This window comes from Cottoperca gobio, unplaced genomic scaffold, assembly GCF_900634415.1.
Source record: "Cottoperca gobio unplaced genomic scaffold, fCotGob3.1 fCotGob3_146arrow_ctg1, whole genome shotgun sequence".
Lineage (NCBI taxonomy): Eukaryota > Metazoa > Chordata > Actinopteri > Perciformes > Bovichtidae > Cottoperca > Cottoperca gobio.
The window spans coordinates 29,772-51,501 of NW_021166807.1; the positions used below are offsets into that span (position 1 = coordinate 29,772).

Consider the following 21,730-nt stretch of genomic DNA (forward strand, 5'->3'; position numbering starts at 1 on the left):
TAAAAGATGTGATATACTATCTTATCAAAACATGCAATATAAAATATAATACAGGTTAAATTCTAAAAGTTGAAATTGAAGATCATTCAAATGTCCCCCCACATTTCCAGCTGTAAAACTTATTTGGAGACTTTGTTATTAGTAGTTATTGTTATTAGTTATTGTTTCTTTTTGTGCATCTTTCATGTAAATAACCCACAGAAAGAGAATCAACAGAGATATTTGCCAGAACAAGTAAAGAAGTTAACTAAATATTCTGGAAATCTCTCTGATAAGGTGTGTCAAGAACCAGTAGAATCATTATTCTGGAGAACACATGACAATAGATAATAGTCCCAATGTCCACTCCCAGACTTGGAGACATGCTTCTGCAAACTCCATGAGGGTTTAGGTCTGTCCCACTGCCAAATGATCAGGTGCATGAGGGCTCTCTCTAGCAGACATTTTGAACCCTTTATGCACACTTTCCATAAACCAGCATTTCTTAAGACTTTGGCAGACGGAATTACCCATAATTCATAGTGTGGTGATGTAAAACACAGGGTTAAAAAAAGTTAGAGAAAGAGGAGGACACATGGGTGTTCAGCCTGGTGTATTAAATGTACACAGAAACATAAACATTAAGGATTTAAGATGGAATACATGAAATCAGAGGAACGCAAAGCATAGACTCCATTAAACAGCCAGTTCATTCTTCAAGCATTTCTTTTCATGCTGTTTTGACAAACAAGTATATTGATTACTTGAAAATTAGCTTTCTCCTCGGCCTGGAAGACGTTCAAATTAGGCCGTAAAAGGAGTTAAATAAAAACCCACAATTATAACATGTTTTGTTGTTGTCACGGTAACGTGATATGTCACCATAAAATGGTGTCCCATTCCTGTGTATACCAGTTCAAGCCTTTGCAGCCAGGTGGCCTCACTTAGTCCCTGAGGGTTAAGTACGGAGGTTTCAGTGTGAATGTTGAATCCAACAAGGGCCATAGACTACTGACAGAAACAGCTGACACAGAAGGGGGGGGGGGGGGGGGGTTTATGAGCGAAGCCTGTTAGTAAAGTGGTAAAGTAGCGTTGGAGAGCGCATACCGCTACAGTACAAGTGACTCCATACTCACTACTTTAGAGCTAGTCTCCCCGGATGGTTTTGTCTGTGAGGAACGGGCTCTGCTGCAGCCTCGGGACTGATCTGTGAACAACATGGCTCTGGAGTCATGTTTCACGTCACAAGCAGCAGCAGGTTTCAGCTGTCACACTCAGCTAGTCAGCTCTCTTCACATCGCGGGAGACTTTACTACAGAACATCTATGTTTCTCTCAATGTTATTCCGCACAAAGAAAAGTGGGTAATTCAACTAATTTCTGATTTACAAATAGAAGGTTGCTGTAATCTTTAATGTTTAATCAAAATGGTCTATCTAGAATCAAACATACGGCCCGCCGGAACCGGCCCGCCAGAGGGTCCAATCCGGCCCGCAGGATGATTTTGCAAAGTGTAAAAATTACAGCGAAGACATTAACTTCACATTTTCAATACAAGTAACTGCTATTTCAAATGTGTCCACTGGGGGTCGCACACAACACTGCCAAGCAAGCAAACTGTTCATGCTGAGCTGCCGGTAAAAAAACCTTCTGGAGCTGGCGGGTTCTGTCAACATTACACTCGCAGCCTCATTATCCAAAATGTCTTTGTCTAAAAAGGAGAAAAGTGGACACGGAGTGTAGAGTTTTCCAAGAAAAATTGACCGTTTCCTATTTATTCACAGAGGTGAGTGGGAAAGCTGTGTGCTTGGTGTGTTCACAGAAGGTTTCAGTGCTCAAAAAATATAATATTTGGCATCACTAAAAATAAAAAAAATACAACAGCTTGCAATGACAACTGAGGAGATAAATGAATTGTTAGCGGGTCTGAAGAAACAGCAGTCTGTTGTTACCCGTAGCTGAGATATCGGTGATGCAGCAGTGAAAGCTAGCGAAATAGCATTAGCATCAAAGCCATACTGCAGTGTTTCGCTTGCCGTTCACGGTCAAGGCTTCTGATCTGCCCGTCGACATCCAACATGAAGTAATCAACTTGCAGTGTGATTCAGATATGTAGGACAAATTTGCCTCGGTGGGCTTGGACACCTTTTATCAGCATCTCTTGCCAGGGTACCCCACATTGACAGCCCTCACTGCAAAGGTTTTGTCCATGTTTGGGACTACCTACCTTTGTGAACAACTTTTCTCTGTAATGAGCATCAATAATACAAAGCTGCACTCTAGGCTCACACACAAGCACTTAAATGACATTCTGAAATTGGCTGCTACTCAGGATTTGATGCCTGATATTGATGCACTTGTAACGCTAAACGATGCCAAGTTTCAGGAGCAATCTGAACAGTGAGTAAGCCTACTTAATGTCAAATGCTGCTTCAGACACTTTTGCACATTATATATTTCTGTAAGAATATATTTCTGTGAAAATGAATACATACTGTGGAAATATTTAAAGACATTGAACAGTGTGAAATATAATGTCAGTCGGCAGCTGCAGTACAAAGAGACACAACCTTTATGTATTTTTCATGTATATGTTTACAAGGCAGGGGGATAACTTAACCTTCTTCCTTAAAAGTTGCCACTTTAGTTTGTATTTGTGTGGTGTCAGGATTACTACACAGATGTGGAAATGAATGTAATTTTAAAATTATTTCTATCTCTTGACAATTTGTTTTGATCATAAAGTAAAATACTATATTGTTCCAGATACCTGTGACTAAATGTTTTGTGCCTGATACACTGATCTGTAAGTTGTAATGCAACTAAATGATATGCTGAGGCATAATATTGTTGAAATTGCACTTTTAGGTTGTTCATAATGTTTTGTAAAAAGATAGTTCATTAAATGTAAATATTTTCAGAATGTACTGTGTACTTTTTTGCACTAAAACAAAGGGAAACATTTTGAGATCTCGTTATTTATAGGTTATTGTGATATGATTTCACTAGTCCGGCCCACTTGAGATGAAATTGGGCTGTATGTGGCCCCTGAACTAAAATGAGTTTGACACCCCTGATCTAGATAATTAAAATGTGCTTTATTTTTATTTATTTTTTATTAATTGTGTTTATTATCAGATAACATGGGCCGATAGTTGGACTCCTCTTCCTTGGAAAGGGTAAAGGCTGAACAAGAGCATGCGCAATGTATTTCATCCCAACCTGCCCACTAAATGTTGATATTTAGTATGCACAGGTGGAACATTTGGACTGATGGCCGTGATTGAGCAAAGGTTAAGGATGCACTAAAATCAATAAGATTCATCTTCTAGGGATCACAAATATCCATAATATAATTTAGGAGAATCTGGCCAGCGGAGGTGGTGCTAGGTTCCTGACAACAGTTCAGTGTGCCCTGACATATCCCCTTCAGTATATGAGTGGCATAGCAAACATATGGGCCCTCAGTGGGCCCACTCTACTTTTAATATGGTGCACCTGAGCAAATAACTGAATCAACAAGTAATCACATGCATCTGTACTAATCATGGTAATCAGTAATGGAGTGTATGAATATCTTTAAGAACGTTTGCATAATCATTTCCCAACATACTGTAATTACTGTCTTCATTATATCCATGGCCTAAGACTAACACAAAAGGCCATCGAACTCTGTCCCCTCTAACAAACAAATAACACTTCACTGGAATCATGTAGTATTGGAACAATTATTTCATACAAGTGCTAGCCCAGTATTGCAAAAATGTAAAAGATATAATACAACTCTACAAACTTAAAAACACAATCTATATACAGCAAAGTTAGCCCCAGTATTCAAACTGAAAGACAGGATAAGAACATTTGATCAATCTTAAACTGATGGTGTGACTGGTCTTAATGCAGGAAGTAATGTTCAATAATGACTCTTCTGAAGCTTTACTTGCATATTTGGTAACACTTTAGTAAACTGATAATATTTCAAAAGTCATCACTTTATACTGTACATTGTACTGTCACAAAACTCTAATATTGTTTAAGACAAAATAAATAGTATTTTCTACTATTTCTTAAAATGATAAAATTGCAGATAAAAAAACCCACTCTGATCCTGCCCTGACTCCTCCAGGGTCTCCCCCTACAGACGAGATATCCGCTTATCGAAACTGTGACCGTCGGATGGAAGATGGATGCAAAAGATTGCTGCCACTATATTCTACTGCACACCCATAGTGCACCTACACAGATGTTTTATCTTATTTCTCAGGAAATAGGCTGTTCTGATGGCTCGACTCTCATTCTCCTGTAATCAGCTGTAACTGAAACCATGTGGCTGTGGATTTCAAATATATTATTGTAATTCATAAACTGTTATCAATAATTTCAATTTTAACAAGACTATTTTCAGTATTACACTGATTTCAGAAAAAAAATAAGATTTTGGTTTCACATGATCACATGCCTACTACAAACAAAAGAGGAAGGATTGTTGAAGTTTCATTGTAAGATAATTTTCCACTTTTTGCTAACACATTTTAACTTGTCATAAAACAGGCGGAGTAATAATCCCATTAATTATGGCAATATTCCAGTAAAACCATGTCAGTGAGATAACAAAATGCAATGCAACCATGCAGTCATACAGTTTTATAATGCTATGATTAAAATCACCAAGTTTTGTTAAATTACAATATTTATGTTATATAGTATCACCTGTTTAAATCATATATGGTTTACATCTGTAATAATTATACTGATGATATATTATAAGATATTTAAAAAACAGTGGAGTATATTTATGTGCATTTCTAAAGCCCTCAATGACCTGAACGTTACCATCGAGGGGAATAAACACGTACAGTAAAGTTAAAAGTTTCAGGTATGTAACTTAACATGTTACATGTAACATGTTAGTGTACCACAAGCTGTCAGTGCAAACTAAACAATGTGTGTTACCTTGAATATGCGCAATTTATAAATATCCTTTAGCTCGCAACTTACCAGCTCTGTAAGCAGCAATGTTTAGGAAATGTTTAGCGAAGCTACTTCCGCAGTGTACAACGTCTTGTAGCTAGGTGCGCTTGTTTTTGTGACACATAAATAAAGAAACGCAGCGGAGACAGAAGCGGCATGGACGCATAGAATTGAGCTGTACAGGCACCGCTTAGTGGGGAAATCTCAAACAACAAATCAAACGTATTCAACCATATTGACTCTACGTCAGAGGCTTTCAGGCCATGTGACCGTGTTGCAGTATGGCCTATGAGTATGGACGAGCAGGCGGTGACAGCGAACGGAGGGTGAGTGTTTCCTTTAACCAAACTCACGTCCCTGTTTGTAAAGTCTGTACGGGAATACAAGAGATATTTAATATGTCATATTCAAATCTGTGTAATTATAGAAAATACCTGCATGTCGTTGTCATACACCTGCAAAGTTAATGAAGTTGTCAATAGTCGGGCGATAGGCTACCCTAAAGTTCAGGTAAACACACACACTAAGTAATATAGTGCCTTGAGAGTCGGGCACTACCATGAAGTTCAGGAAAGCACACATGCTAACACAGTGCCCAGCGGTGCGTAGTCCATCACACTGAAGGACAAACGTAAATGTGTATCTACCACAGATTATGGTTTGAGAAGATGGGTAGTTTTAGTGTCATCCATATAACTACTATGTACAGGGGATCGAACACATATGTCCCTATTGACAGCCATCATTTACCACAGCACTACTTAACTAATCTCTAATCAAGCGGTTTCATTTTGTTCTGGCTTCAGGATTGTTCAGAGAATGATGTCTGTTGTTGGTGCTCACAGTCTGCTCAGCAGTGTGAGGGGCTATGTGGACACCACAATAAGGTAAGTCTGATGTTTGACCACCCATCCACTTACCTGTGGTGTAGCCCCATAAATCACAAGACTGTTTAGCATGCAGCATTGTTTCAGATGAACCTTCCCTCTACTCATGATTCTTTTTTTCTTCCTATTGTTCCTTTCCCTGGATGTTTGAGCTTCACATTCATCAGCTGACCGCTAAACTTTATCTGTGCTCACATTAAATCTCAGTTTAAATGACCAAACTTCCCATACAATGGACTTTTCAGTAAAGTAGGAGACATCTTGTGTCCAGCAGGTAAACTTTGAAATGAACAATATATGCATATTCACGGACATTTTGAGGAGGGAGAAGGTGTAAATGTAATTTTAACAGTTAATTGAAAAAAATAAACATATCAGACACAGATAATTATTCCAATTATTGTAATTATTTTCTTAAATATCCTGTATTCAATGTAGGGAATGTGCCCAGTTTACAATAGTCTGTCACTCACACCTGTAACATTTTGTTTTAATTTACTAATTGGTTTATCAAACAAGTAGTCTTACTGGAGCTCTCACATAAGGAACTTTCCATCTATTGGCAACCAATATATTTTAATACACTAAGTTGCCAATTTACATGACAATTCTGCAATTAATAGTCACTGAACAAGCCAATACACAGTAATAACTTAAATACGTATTTGTTATGATAAAGTATCATTTGGCCTAAACTTGTTTCACATGGATTACTAAGTGATGGTGCAGTTGATGGAGGTGATATGCAGATCCAGTCATGCTCATGGTCAGCGACATTATTGTTTCCTCTGCAGAGACGTTACATCTACATATTGTCACAAGTCTGCAGCCTGATGAGCTAACATATAAAAAGAACATTCTGTTGAAAAGTTAAAGTATTGTATTTTACTTGGTTCATGAAATAGAGAGGAAACAAAAAAGCCAGAAGATGAATTTAATCATCCGTGTTTTTGTTCCAGCCCTGCTCTCTAATGTTCTGTCTCCTAAACCCAACGGTGTCATGAAATGAGCCTGCCTATGAAATGAGGGCAGTACCCTCTGCTTCATACAGAGTAACCCACACTGAGTAGCTGACGCAGAGCTCAGATGATCAGATCACATGAGACGCTCTTAATAAATGCTCTCTTATACTTTTGAACTTGTTTCTTTCTAAATCCTTTAAGCATAGTCCTACACTGCAGTAACACCATGGCCCTGTTGTTCTTCATAAAGCTTTTTCTGTGTGTGAAGGTGGTGCTGGATCCCCAGCTGGTTGCCGTCATGGTGTCCCACCTCTCAGATGCAGCTGCAGACTGCAGAGGACATGATGCTGCGATGTAAGGATCAGCTTCTCTAACTTTTAGTTTCCACATAGGACTGTCAAAATGTGGAAGCTGTATTAATGAAAATAGTGATGATTGTTTTCTACAGTGTGAGCAGGAACTGCCACCATCAACTTAAACTCTATTGTTGTGGAAAAAGTATTTTCTCCGGGCCAGAAGTGAAGTCTGAACCTCTTCCTCGAACACTTTAAATCTAATAAGCTATTGAAGTTCTGCTTGAGTTCTAGTCTTAAAGTTACAACAGATTCAAAAGAAGTTCACTGGAGAAGAACAAAGTCAGATACAATAGAGTTTATTCTTATATGAAAATAAGAAATCACCCGAGGTTACAACCGGCTGTAAACACTAAATTCTTATGTTCTGTGCTCTTCTTTTGTACACATTTGCCCACACCTCTATGTCGATACTGAGGTTAAAAGTTCATCCATTTCCCATCGTTTTAGTCTCCTAACAATAAATCAAGGGACTGTGTTTTTCACATTCTCTCTTGATCTGACACCTGAGTCCACAAAACATCTCCAAACATAAAACTTAGCCTGAGTGAGGGGGTGTCGTAGGGTTATCAAGCATATTCTAAGTCTCTCATATGCCCATTTTTCAGCGCATATCACCCCCTCCTCTCCTCCGCGATCTGCTTAGGGTCTCATGAATCTGTTTTTATGGTTTAACTAGGGGGCTCCTTTATGACACCGTGCTTTTACTCTGTCTTCCAACCCTGCTGTGCATACTACGTGATATGCTGTTTTCAACAAGATTGAGTATATTGAATTTTCACACGTCATTGAATATTACACACTATTATCATATATGTTAGATACAAAGTACTTGCTAGATGAATATTTACTACAACACCATCTGTGATCATTTACTCACTCCTTCATACTGGACACTTAATGAATCGTTACAAAGTTCACAATTTTGGCACATCTAGAAGTTTTCTATGATAAAACACTGTACATCCTAATCTGTGTGGGAGTGTTTTGAATGACTGAACACTAAAATAATAATTATCTAAAGGTTGGACAAAAAATATTATTGATTAAATTATTTGTGACATTTAGTGGAAAAAACGTTTGTTATGATCTATGCAAATCATCTGGTTTAGAGTAAATTATTATTTCTTTATTATTGCTTGGATCAGAAATATCATTTTGAAATTCAAACTATTGAGGTATATATTGTTTATCTTTTAAAGCAGGGCTATTCAACTTCATAAGCAAGTGGGCCAAATAGGAAAATCACTGGGGGTTTGTGGGCCACACAATACTTTGTTACAATTTAACAGTAAGTAGGCTTGTTTGACTCATAAAGCAGATCTGTCTTTGCATTTACACTAAGAATACATTACATGCCTAAGTCAGATGATGTACTACTATAGAACTACCACACATATCAGACTTCTGTCATTCTGAGCCTGTTTGAGTCAGTGAGAGAAATTACACTGTCTTGATTTAGCTATTTCAGCATAGTCTGGCTCATAAGTGGTAAGAGCAATCCTGGGCCATGTCAGTACAGTCAGTTGATTCGTCCACAGCGATTGATATAAACTCCGCTTTTCAAAGGTTTTCCAAAAGCTTCCCCGACACATCCTTTGCACGTAGTTCCACTCTGTGAAGTGTTGTTGTGTCTGAGAGAGGCACTTTTTTAATGGCTGAAGTGACGCTGTCCTTTAGTTTTTGGTGAATAACCACTTCATCAATGACAGCAAGCATGCAATCTTTAACGGTTTCCACGTCGGTAAAGGTCCTCTTCTGTCTGGTTAGTGTCCAGGCTACACACAGGGATGCTATCGTGGCTCTCTCTTGTTCTGTGCAAAAGCAACCAAAAGCCACTTGACTCCGTTAAATGACTTTCCTTCTCCGTTCCTATGAGCCCACGGGACAACTGGCAGAAAACGAGACACTTCACGTTGTATTCTTTCATCACGGAAATACATTTGTTGCATGATAAACAGTTTAACACCCGTTTATTACTTGTTGTGGCTGGCAAAGTAAATAAATATTTGTCAGTCCATTTGCTCTGGAATTGGTGATTTTCGGAATCAACTTTACATATCTTTAGCTTGGAGAGACATCTTGAAGCGTGTTGTTAGCTTGCCTAGCTCAAGTAAGGCAGTGACTTTCTCTGTGGCCCGCCAACCTAGTGTGCAACCTGAGCTTGACTGAGCCGATGGCAGGTGCGGACAGAGTGCGTTTTTTTCCGGACGATGGGCAAAACGGATGGGCATTGAAATGAATGGAAAAACCTGCGTATTCGCCGCATCGCCGGATTTGGTGTGAAACGGCCTTAATTTTATTTATGCTATATATGCTAGCCTAATTGGCCTGTTCTAAAGGCATTATTTTAGCCATATTGTCCAGCCCTGCCATCATAGTCGTAAATATACAACAATGCCACTTCAAAAAACAACAATGTTGGGTCTTATCGAGAAGAAAGACAAAGGACATCACATGAGTTATGCTGTCTAACTGTATCTTTGACCAACTTTCATTTCTCCCTTTCAGTAAAAAGCAGTAATCACACCGGTTGGTGAAGTTTCTCTTCATTGCTCTATTTCCTGTCTTTTCAGGTGTAGATGGCACTTTCTCCAAACAGTATGTCCCCATCGCCAACGGCAACGTGCTGTGGACCCTCACCTTTAGCAGTGAGCGTGTCAAAGACAGAACCCCGCTGGTTCTGCTCCATGGGTTCGGAGGTGGCGTGGGTCTCTGGGCTCAGAACCTAGATTCTCTCTCGCAGCGTCGGGCCGTCTTGGCAGTGGACCTGCTGGGCTTCGGACAGAGCAGCAGGCCTCTGTTCTCCACTGATGCCCAGGAGGCAGAGGAGCAGTTTGTGGAGTCCATAGAGCAGTGGAGGGCTAAAGTTGGTCTGGAGTCCATGATACTGCTAGGACACAACCTGGGAGGATACCTGGCTGTGTCCTACTCTATTAAATACCCTGGCAGGTGAGATTTCTCTTATCGTACTGTTGGGTTGTTGTTTTTCATTTAAAAGGGATTTTTATTCTTTGGTGCTGATCTTGTTGATATGGAAATGGAAATTGAGGACTTTGGTGTGATTATTGTTATAGTGAGGTTACAAAGTCATAATTTAATCTGAAACATTCAGAAAATTAGACTTTTTGACTGACACTGAGAGGTGGAGGATGGCAGGGTTTTGTAATATTCCGTTATTATCAGAATCTCGCTTGAGCTAGGGTGCTTTGTTACATTATTCTTATCGGTGAGAGTGTTATGCACTATTTATAGGAGCTTAACGGTTGGTATTAAATTACTTGTAAGATGGAGGGTGATGGAGACAAAACAGATACTAAAAAAATTATCACAGAAAGGTCAATAAAATGGTTAAAAAAGCTCCATGAGCCCAGGCTGACGTCCAACATTCAGCATGTGTGCAAAAGACTTTGCTTTTAATTGTGTACATGACTGTTTCATATGGGTGTGTGTGGATGATACTTCTGAATAATGTCCCTAGGGGCCCCACATAGACATTAATATTACATTAAGGCCAGCACTTAAATGCTGCAATAAACATATACAGCTCTGGAAAAAATTAAGAGACCACTCCAAGTTGCTTCCATCCTTAAAATGTCAAAGACAGAGGTTCATAAGAACAATGTCCAGCAACAGACATTGGGGACAACAAAGCTACAGACCGGCAGAGGGCAAAAACAACTCTCCACTGACCGGGATGGCCGCCAACTCATTCGAATGTCACTCAACAACCGTAGGATGACATCAAGTGACCTACAAAAAGAATGGTAAATGGCAGCTGGTGTGAAGTGCACAACGAGGACACTTCCAAACAGGCTCCTAGGGGCTGGGCTGAAGTTGTGCAAAGCTAGAAAAAAGCTCTTCATCAATGAGAAGTAAAGAAGAGCCAGGCTGAGGTTTGCAAAAGACTGTAAAGTTTGGACCGTAGAGGACTGGAGTAAGGTCATCTTCTCTGATCAGTCCAATTTTGAGCTTTGCCCAACACCTGGTCGTCTAATGGTTAGACGGAGACCTGGCGATGCCTACGAGCCACAGTGTCTCGCACCCATTGTGACATTTGGTGGAGGATCGGTGATGATCTGGGTGCTTCAGCAAGGCTGGAATAGGGCAGATGTGTCTTTGTAAAGGACGCATGAATCAAACCACGTACAAGGTTGTCCTGGAAGAACTCTTGCTTCCTTCTGCTCTGACAATGTTCCCCAACTCTGAGGATTGGTTTGTCCAGCAGGACAATGCTCCACGCCACACAGCCAGGTCAATCAAGGTGTTGATGGAGGATCACCAGATCAAGACCCTGTCATGGCCAGCCCAATCTCCAGACCTGAACCCCATTGGAAACCTCTGGAATGTGATCAAGAGGAAGATGGATGGTCATAAGCACTTAAAACAAAGCCAAGCTGCTTGAATGTTTGCCCAGGAGTGACATAAAGTCCCCCAACAGCAATGTGCAGACTGGTGGGGGGCATGCCAAGATGCATGAACGCTGTAATTGAAAATCAGGGTTATTCCACCAAATACTGATTTATGAACTCTTCCTAAGTTAAAACATTAGTATTGTGTTGTTTAAAAATGAATATGAACTTGTTTTATTTGCATTATTCAAGGTCTGAAAACAACATCAGCATCTTTTTTGTTATTTTGACCAGGGATTTGGGAGAAATGTTGTCAGTAGTTTATAGAATCAAACAAAAATGTTAATTTTACTCAAACACATATACTATATGCACCATGATACCATATATGATAATTTTGCAGTGGTCTCTTATTTTTTTCCAGAGCTGTATATATATATATATTACACCTTCCATTTAAAAAAAAAAAAAAAAGACAAATAAAGTTCATAAATGAAAATGTTTTTTTATTCATGTTGGTAGAAAGCTTTTCAGTACACACAATGGTTGTGTTTATTACAACTTGGGACTTTTTTTGTTCATAGTTTTGGCCTCCTCTCCTATCAGTAATGTGTGCTTATCAAGTAAGTTGTTAAGAGAGAACTCGGCAACATTGCCCCTCCAGAGAATCTCTGTTGCACCTGAATGTGACGTGTGTATCAGAGAGAAGCACACGTTCTCCTGCATGATGCTGGATATCTATTTACAATCATCTACCTGATGAAGGTAGTGAGCAACCTTGTGAACTTTATAAAGTTTCAGCTCTCGTTTGTCTCGGTTGCAACTCTACTCCACTGTTTAACAGACCGTTAGACACTTAGACAGCATATTGACACAAATATTTCTCAGAGGAGGTGGTGGAGACGAAACCAGAGCTACAAAGAGAGAATATTGGACTTACATTCATCAGGTGGACACAAAGACTCCTAATGAATGATAATGTTGCTCCAACAACTGTCATGATGGGATTTTTGTATATCCTGTTTTATTTTGAAGTGTTCACTCTCCCTTATGTCATGTCTAGTTGTACTTCCTGTCTGTGTTTTCCCTCTGTGATTGTTGATTGTTCCTCCTGTGTCCGTTCACCTTGCCCTTGTGTTTTAGCTTCTCTCCCCAGCTGTGTCTCGTTCCCCTCGTTTAGTGTCTGTGTTTATATATATCACTGTCTTTCCCAGTGTTCCTTGTCAGATTGTCATCTAAGTGTCACCCTTGCAGATTTCTCCTTGTGCTTCCTCGTGCTCCCTGTGTCACCCTGGTTTGTCTTTTCAGTTTACTTTTTACCTTTTGTATTTTTGTTATTTTGTAAGCTTTTTGGAATAAAGCCCTCTTTTTTTTAATCTCCTCGTCTGCCGTCTTGCATTTGAGTCCTCACCTTTTCCCCACCGTGACGATCTGACCAGAAACATGGACTCAGCAGATGTCATGGACGAGGAGACCTATGATTTAATGTACACTTTAATTATATTGTTTGGTGAGTGGAAGCGAAACCCCTGTTGGATGATGCGACAGCCTGGATTGGCGAGAAAAGAGGTTGGTAAGAAGCCAGAGTTGAAGAGCCTTTTACCTGAGTGGCTTCAGGATTTTGTGGACACTCCACCTTGCCAGCCAAACCCTGCCGGTCCTTCCACTCAACTTCCTTTTGCCGAGCTGCGGCAACCCCCTTCTCCAGTTGCGCTGCGTCAACCTCCTACTACTGTCGGGCTGCACCAGACCACAGTCCCTGAGCCATTTCTGGGCACTCGCCTGGCCCTGGGAGGTCCTCGGAGTCTCCAGGCGACATCCTGGTCACAGCGCAAGAGACCCAGACCACAGCAGACTCCTGTTTCCGCTGCCGGGCCGCGACAGACCCTGTTTCTGCTGCCGGGCCGCGACAGCCCCCTGTTTCCACTGCCGGGCCGCGACAGCCCCCCGTTTCTGCTGCCGGGCCGTGACAGCACCCCGTTTCTGCTGCCGGGCCGCGACAGCCTCCAGTTCCCGCTGCCAGACCTCCGCAGACTCCCGCTGCCGGACCTCCGCAGACTCCCGCTGCCGGACCTCCGCAGACTCCCGCTGCCGGACCTCCGCAGACTCCCGTCCCCGCTGCCGGATCTCTGCAGACATCCGCTCCAGTTGATGCCGGACTGCTGCAGACCCCAGCTGCCCCTCGAGACCCCAGCTATTCCCTAACTGCCCCTCGATACCCTAGCCCATGTGCTAGTAGAAACACAGTTCAGACTAGTCTTTTCTTCCGTATGTGCATTCAATTAAACGACAACTATCTGCCATTTTGGCTAGCAGTGTGGTAAAAGCTGAGCTTTCGTTGGCGGGCAGTCGAGGGAAGCTTTGTATTTCCCTCCAGATGGGCTTTGACCTCAGGAGCCACTGTTAGGCTAGGCATCATTTTAACTTCCTGGAGTATCAGAAGAAAACTCCAACTCCACTGGACCCCCCCCCCAAAAAAAATAGTCCAGTAAACCTGTAATAATTGATAATGTGTTGTATTTAGTTTGTTTCATTATTATAGGTGTTGGTGGGAAGATTTGTTGTACCTGTTTCCCCCTTATTTGATAGGTTCACATTTAGTGTACACAGATTAGAGTGTTGTCCATCTTCTCATCTACCTTTCGCTATGAAAGCAATTAAGTGAATACTAAATCATCAAATCAAATTTATTTGTATAGCCCAATATCACAAATTATACATTTGTCTCAGTGTGCTTTACAGACTGTACAGGTTACGACATCCTCTGTCCTTAGACCCTCGCATCGCACAAGGAAAAACTTCCTAAAAGAAACCCCAAAATTAAAGGGGAAAAAATGGAAGAAACCTCAGGGAGAGCAACTGAGGAGGGATCCCCCTCCCAGGACGGACAGACTTGCAATAGATGTCGTGTGTTCAGGATAAACAACATAGTACAAATACAACATTTGACAGAAATTATGTTGTGTTGGAAAAAAAAGAAATAGAAAGTTTGGATGAATCCAGGAAAATGTCAATAAGGCTTCCCGGTGTCCAGCAGGACCAGGTCAGCAGGCGCTGTCACGATTCATGATCCTGACGTAAACTTTATCAGTGGCAACCTGCCACATGAGAGACAGACACTCCGGGGATGATACCCCGGATGGTGAGTTAGTAACATACATTTACATAAATGCATACAGATAGAGAGGGAGAAGGAAGAGAGCAGGGAGGTGTCCCCCGGCAGTCTAAGCCTATAGCAGCATAACTAGGGGCTGATCCAGGGCAAACCTGAGCCAGCCCTAACTATAAGCTTTATCAAAAAGGAAAATCTTTAGCCTACTCTTAAATGTGGAGAGGGTGTCTGCCTCCCGAACACAAACTGGAAGCTGGTTCCACTGGAGAGGAGCTTGATAGCTGAAGGCTCTGGCTCCCATTGTACTCTTAGAGACTCTAGGAACCACAAGTAACCCTGCAGTCTGGGAGCGTAATGCTCTAGTTGGTTTATAAGGTACTATGAGATCTTTAAGATATGCTGGAGCCTGACCTTTAATTGATTTGTAAGTCAGGAGAAGGATTTTGAATTCTATTCTGTATTTTACCGGGAGCCAGTGCAGTGCAGCTAATACAGGAGTAATATGATCCCGTTTCCTTGTTCTAGTCAATACACGTGCCGCTGCATTTTGGATCAACTGAAGAGTCTTAAGCAACTTTTTGGGACAACCTGATAACAATGAGTTGCAGTAATCCAGCCTTGAAGTAACAAATGCATGGACTAGTTTTTCTGCATCATTTTGAGACAGGATGTGTCTTATTTTTGCAATGTTACGTAGATGAAAGAAGGCAGTCCTTGAGATTTGTTTTATGTGGGAGTTAAAAGACAGATCTTGATCAAAGATGACGCCAAGATTCCTTACAGTGGTGCTGGAGGCCAAGTTAATGCCATCCAGAGCTTCTATGTCATTAGAAAATGCGTTTCGGAGGCGTTTAGGGCCAAGTATAATAACTTCAGTTTTGTCTGTGTTTAACATCAAAAAGTTGCTAGACATCCAAGTTTTTATGTCCTTAAGGCATGCTTGAAGTTTAGCCAATTGATTGGTTTCGTCTGGTTTAATTGATAGATATAATTGGGTATCATCCGCATAACAATGAAAGTTTATAGAGTGGTTCCTTATAATATTGCCCAAAGGAAGCATATATAAGGTGAATAGAATCGGTCCAAGTACAGAACCCTGCGGAACTCCAAGACTGACTTTGGCTGTCATGGAGGATTTATCGTTAACACATACAAATTGAGATCGTTCAGATAAATAGGACTTGAACCAGCTTAGTGCGGTTCCTTTTATGCCAACACAATGTTCCAGTCTCTGTAGTAGAATGTCATGATCAACAGTGTCGAAAGCAGCACTGAGGTCTAACAAGACAAGAACAGAGACAAGTCCTTTGTCTGATGCCAAAAGAAGGTCATTGGTAACTTTCACCAGTGCCGTCTCTGTGCTATGATGAACTCTAAATCCAGATTGAAAAACCTCAAATAAACTATTATTATGTAAAAAGTCACACAACTGTTTTGCGACTGCTTTCTCAAGGATTTTAGCGAGAAAGGGTAGGTTAGATATCGGCCTATAGTTGGCTAAAACCTCTGGATCAAGACTTTTTAAGAAGTGGTTTTATTACAGCTACTTTAAAGGATTTTGGTACGTAGCCAGATAATAGAGACAGGTTGATCATATTTAATAACGAAGTGTTAATTAAGGGTAAAACTTCTTTAAACAGCTTCGTTGGAATCGGGTCCAAAAGACAGGTTGATGGTTTAGACGATGAGATTGTTGAAGTTAGTTGGTTATGGTTGATTGGAGTAAAACAGTCTAGATATATTTCAGGAGTTACAGATGTTTTTAAAATTCCAACAGTTGAAGTTAAGTCATTACCAATTGAGGTCAGGAGGAGATTAATTTTGTCTCTAATAATTATAATTTTATCGTTAAAGAAGCTCATGAAGTCGTCACTACTGAGAGATATAAGAATAGAAGGCTCTGTAGAGCTGTGGCTCTCTGTCAGCCTGGCTACAGTGCTGAAAAGAAACCTGGGGTTGTTCTTATTTTCTTCTATTAAGGAAGAGTAATAAGCTGCTCTGGCATTACGGAGAGCCTTCTTATACGTTTTAAGATGATCTAACCAGACTAAACGAGATTCTTCCAATTTAGTGGAACACCATTTACTTTCAAGATTTCTCGACTTTTGTTTTAGTTTGCGGATTTGTAAATTAAGCCATGGAGCTTTCTTTTTCTGTTTTATGATCTTCTTCTTTAGAGGAGCGACAGAGTCCAGTGTTATTCACAGTGAGGCTGCAGCGCTATCAACAAGATGATTAATTTGGGAGGGACTAAAGTTAGCATTGGAGTCCTCTGTTATATTGATATTGAGTCCTGGTATTGAATTAAGTGCTGATGGAATCACTTCCTTAAATTTAGTCACAGCACTTTCAGATAAACATCGAGCGTAGGATATTTTGCCTACTGGCTTGTAGTCCAGTAACAGGACTTCAAAAGTTATTAAAAAATGGTCTGATAAAAGAGGATTATGTGGACACACTGATAAACTTTCAATTTCAACACCATATCCCAGAACAAGGTCCAGAGTGTGGTTTAAACAGTGAGTTGGTTCATGTACATTCTGACTGAACCCAATTGAATCTAATATTGAGATAAATGCATTATTAAGGCTGTCACTATCAACATCCACATGAATATTAAAGTCACCTACAATAATTACTTTATCTGTTTTAAGGACTAAATTTGATAAAAATTCTGAGAATTCAGATAGAAATTCAGAATACGGACCAGGAGGGCGGTACACAGTAACAAATAAAACTGGCTTTATTGTTTTCCATGTTGGGTTTGAGAGCGTAAGAACAAGGCTTTCAAAAGAGTTATAGTTTAGTTTAGGCTTAGGATTGATCAAGAGGTTTGAGTCAAATATGGCCGCAACTCCAGTACCTCGAGGAATGTGAGTATTAATATAACCAACTAAAACTGTGTCATGATATAAAACGTGAAATAAGCCATGTATTTACTTTGTTTGTGTCTGGCCTACAGAGTGAAGCACATTGTACTAGTGGAGCCCTGGGGTTTCCCTGAGCGCCCCCACACACTAGAGGTAGACCGGCCCATTCCGGTGTGGATCAAAGCGCTGGGGGCCATGTTTAGTCCCTTCAACCCGCTGGCTGGTCTGAGACTGGTTGGACCTCTAGGTGAGACTGGAACAATGAGCTACTTTAATCAATGAGATGAACAGGATCGATCCTGGGAATAAAAACAGAGTAAGAGTAGAGAAACCTGACAGCGGAAGTTAATGAGTAGCTGAGCACCAGTAGCATACAGAAAGAAAATTAATTAGAAATTAAAGATTTAATGACTTTACTGTTGTTGATGTTTTAGTCCAGACTGTTTTTCAACCTCCCCGCTGTTAATAACCATGTCAAATGTAATGAAGGAGCCTTATCTCTTAATTAATGGCGCCATGCTTGGTTTTTCAGGACCCACTCTGGTCCAGACTTTGAGACCTGACTTCAAGAGAAAGTTCTCCTCCATGTTCAGTGACAACACTGTGTCAGAGTACATCTACCACCTGAACGTGCAGACCCCCAGGTCGGTCTGCTTCCCTGTCTAGCCTCATTCCTGCATCCTAAAAGCTATTTATTCCGGACCTTTTGTGGCAGTCATTTGTTAATGCTAAACGTGTGCCTTGTCATCAACATCTGTCTCCGTTGTTCTTGTGTATTGTCACAGTGGGGAAACCGCCTTTAAGAGTATGACCATTCCCTACGGCTGGGCTACGAGGCCGATGCTGCAGAGGATGGAGCAGCTTCAGCCTCAGATCCCCGTCACCATCATCTACGGATCCCGCTCCAGCATCGACAGCAACTCAGGCAGCAGCATCAAAGACATGAGGCCGCACTCTCACGTGGAGATCATAGTAAGTTCATAGTGTATTTGACTTAATTTTAGTTATAATCCATATCATGTAAAACGAAAGTTACGTATGTAACTACGGTTCTATGAATCCTGGATGACCGCCAGAGCCAGTGCTTAAGTAATGGTATACTTCCTGATGACACCGGATCTTATACATACTTTGTTGATATAAATATTCGACCTGTGCATGCGTGAGACTGGCGGTCAGTAAGGATGATATAGAACTGCATTACATTATTTCTTTGTATTCTATTGATGCACTTTATTTGCAAGTTGTGGTTATTAGTAGAGGAAAACAATTGAAATGTATCAAATATCACTTTGTACTGATTTCCCAGTGTGTAATAACTGTCTGTGTTTGAAACTAAGAATATGACATGTACTAAAACAAGGCCTCACTCAGCTCCTACATAACTGCTGTGAACACACTGTAAACTGCTATCATTACATTTATACATATAGCCTATTACTTTCATGCTAAAATGGAAGTTTACAGTTCAGTTGTCTGACAAAGATGTCCCTTACATCTTAGGAAGAACATGCTAAAAATATCTGCAGCAGCGGTTACTAACTTCCTGCCACTGGACCCACTAATCTGCTTAAAGTCAGCACTATTCATGTGTCATATGGACAACAGGATCAAATGCTTCTCTAAGGTTGGCATTGTGCTGCGTACATTTAAGAGGAATTGTTCTTTCACTAAAATGTAACACCACATAATCGGATAATTGAAATAAACAGTATTTTTTTTATAATTAATTATAACCGTGAAAATGTAATCATTTTAAAATTCCGGCTGTTAAAATCATTTATTAAAAGGATTTTGTATATCCTATTTAATTGTAAGGGCTCCATTTCTGAAATGTTCTGGCCTCGAACCATACCAATGTACCAAATTTGATGCTTTTATAAAAAGAAATGATCATAGCACCATATACTTTAATAATGTGATACATAGTAAAAGATGTGGCAAAATAATGTCATCTCAAAGGTGCACTTCCTGGATTTTTCCTGAGCTTTTAACTGCCTCTTATGGTCTTCATCAACAAATAGAGTTGGCACAGGTGTCGTCATGTGACAATGAGAGGAATTTTGGTAACATAACAAGACTATAAGAGGCTTATTAAAATAACTACATTTTGATAACTTAATAGTTTTTTCCAAATGTTTTTAAATGTATTTTGATAGCCGTGTGCAGTGCTCTCCGGTAAAAAGCTATTCTGTGTGTCAGACGATCCGTGGAGCCGGACATTATGTATACGCTGACCAGCCAGAGGACTTCAACTACACAGTTTTGCACATGTGTGATAACGTGGACTGAAGCACAGATGAGCTGGTTACTGACCTCTGGAGGAAAAGGGGAGCACCAGCAACTTCACTTCAGCAGGTGCTGTGGAAACACAGGATTCTACTTTCTCAAAGCAGGAATAAGGAATATTCTGTATTTTTGTATGTGTATTTCTGCATATTTTTGTGAAGAAATGCAATAAGAATAATTTCTAATATGATATAATGATATTATATGCAATGACATCTTAAATGATATCAAACTGAAACCGAATCGATGCCTCTGCATTCAGAAGGCTCGGGTCATGTTTGAGGTACTACTAGTGCTTAACATGTGGTTTGTGGTCTTTCCATATCATTCTGATACAGACAGGAAGCATACAAGTACACCACTGCATCAGCACTAGGAAGCAACTATGGATTTATCTGCAGCCAACAATAATCTGTCCTCAGACAGAAATGGTCATTTGAAACCTAGAAGACACAGTTGTTCTGCACTCTGAAGCTGGAGCACAGCCCAACGGCCTTTTTGACTCCTGTTTACAAAAAAACACCTGAGAACCATTTAATGTATAATTAAATTCTCAGTAGAAGCCTATTTTTTTAATTATTAGATGCCGAAGATTGTCTACTGCTTTGAGGTCTTGAAAAGCGCTATATAAATTCAATTTATTATTATTATTATTATTATTATTATTATTATTATTATTATTATTATTATTATTATTATTATTACTACTGAGCAGTGCTGTTTAGTAGTACTGTTTACACTAATACTCTTTACCAGATAAAGATTAAGCCTGAAAATAATAATTTAGCAGCATTTGAGATAAATGCCAAATAAAGTTATTCTACATGTTAAACTAATTTGGTACCCCAGGAATATGATGCTCAGACACATGACACCCACAACCATATTTAAACAGATGGAACATGGTGGATTTCCTAATTGAAATGCTCCGATGTAATCTGTGTCTTTTAATGTTAAAAGGAAGAAAGTCACGTTGATGCGCAAATGAGCAGTGTTTAACAAGTGCACTGTGTCTGCACAGCAATGTTATTATTTGTTACAGGAAAATATGTCTTTGTATTTTTACTGATTTTCTTAAATTAGTTACTTAAGTCATTGTAAACATGTTAAATTTTGTTTGATTTTGCTCCCAAAAAAGTTCACTCCTGGGACAGCTCATATTTCAAAAGGTATACAATAATAAAATGTTATGATCATAGTTCACTTGTCTTCTGTGTCTCCTGTCACACATGAATAATGTATCTCGTGTTTGCATCATATGTTTAATTTGCGATACAATACTTTGATTTTGCCTCGCTCCTATTTTGATTTGAATTGTTATGGTGCAGGATGAGTCAATATGCATCCCCCCTTTAACATTTGGGAGCGGTCAGCCCTCTGCCAATGAGACAAATGATTCCTATGCATTTGTGTTTGGCAAAAGGCCTCTGCAGTTCCCCCTCACTGCCACTAGAGAGCACTCATGTAAATGAGGGGATGTGTAGTCTTTCCTCTAATGCAATGTTTCTCAAACTTTTTCAGACCAAGGACCACTTAACCAATAAAACCACAGACCACTTAACTCCCCAAATATCCAAAAACAATAGGCCTCCTTACCACTCCAACAATATATTACAAATGACAGCCTAATAATGACAGCTTTATGTGAACTTTTCTATATCGCTCGTTCACACATTAAATCAACAATACAAATACAACTACGGATTCTACAAGCATTTCGTTCATATGCGATTTAAACGGTGAATGCTGATAGATTTTACACATATGAAACGTTGACTACATTTATTACTGAGTTTATGTCCGTACAGAGCCGCAATTTACCCACAGCAAGATCGTTTGCTACTGAGAGATACGCAAAATGCAAACTGAGGGCGACGACTCAATGCAACGACTCATAGCACAAAACACAGTGTGGATTGGATCGTCTTCATCTCCAGTCCAAAAAAATCCACATTT

General features: G+C 40.0%; 2 protein-coding genes across 7 annotated transcripts in view; one reads left to right on the forward strand and one right to left on the reverse strand.

The window, feature by feature from the left end:
* Nucleotides 1–5,186, reverse strand: part of ano10a (anoctamin 10a) — a 21,883-nt gene extending 16,697 nt beyond the window's left edge. Inside the window, exon 1 of one of the 4 annotated variants that reach the window (XM_029426250.1) lies at nt 4,977–5,186. The gene's annotated coding sequence lies outside the window, so the exon portion shown is untranslated. Of the gene's footprint in view, nt 1–1,115; nt 1,204–4,976 lie in introns of those variants that run through there. The other 3 variants (XM_029426252.1, XM_029426251.1, XM_029426254.1) reach the window with 3 other exon arrangements.
* abhd5a (abhydrolase domain containing 5, lysophosphatidic acid acyltransferase a) lies at nt 5,125–20,977 on the forward strand. 3 transcript variants are annotated; one of them, XR_003831849.1, is made up of 9 exons: nt 5,125–5,275; nt 5,756–5,836; nt 7,067–7,152; nt 9,728–10,103; nt 17,578–17,732; nt 18,018–18,129; nt 18,271–18,457; nt 19,688–19,843; nt 20,113–20,977. XR_003831849.1 is itself a non-coding variant. In XM_029426255.1 (8 exons), exons 1-8 carry the CDS (start codon nt 5,238–5,240, stop codon nt 19,775–19,777), a joined length of 1,125 nt encoding a protein of 374 aa, XP_029282115.1. In that variant the 5' UTR covers nt 5,126–5,237; the 3' UTR covers nt 19,778–20,977. The 3 variants fall into 3 exon arrangements, 2 of the variants coding, with proteins under 2 accessions (XP_029282115.1, XP_029282116.1); XM_029426255.1 differs by having other exon boundaries at nt 5,126–5,275; nt 19,688–20,977; XM_029426256.1 differs by lacking the exon at nt 5,125–5,275 and adding an exon at nt 5,425–5,459 and having other exon boundaries at nt 19,688–20,977.
* Nucleotides 20,978–21,730: the final 753 nt, after the last annotated feature.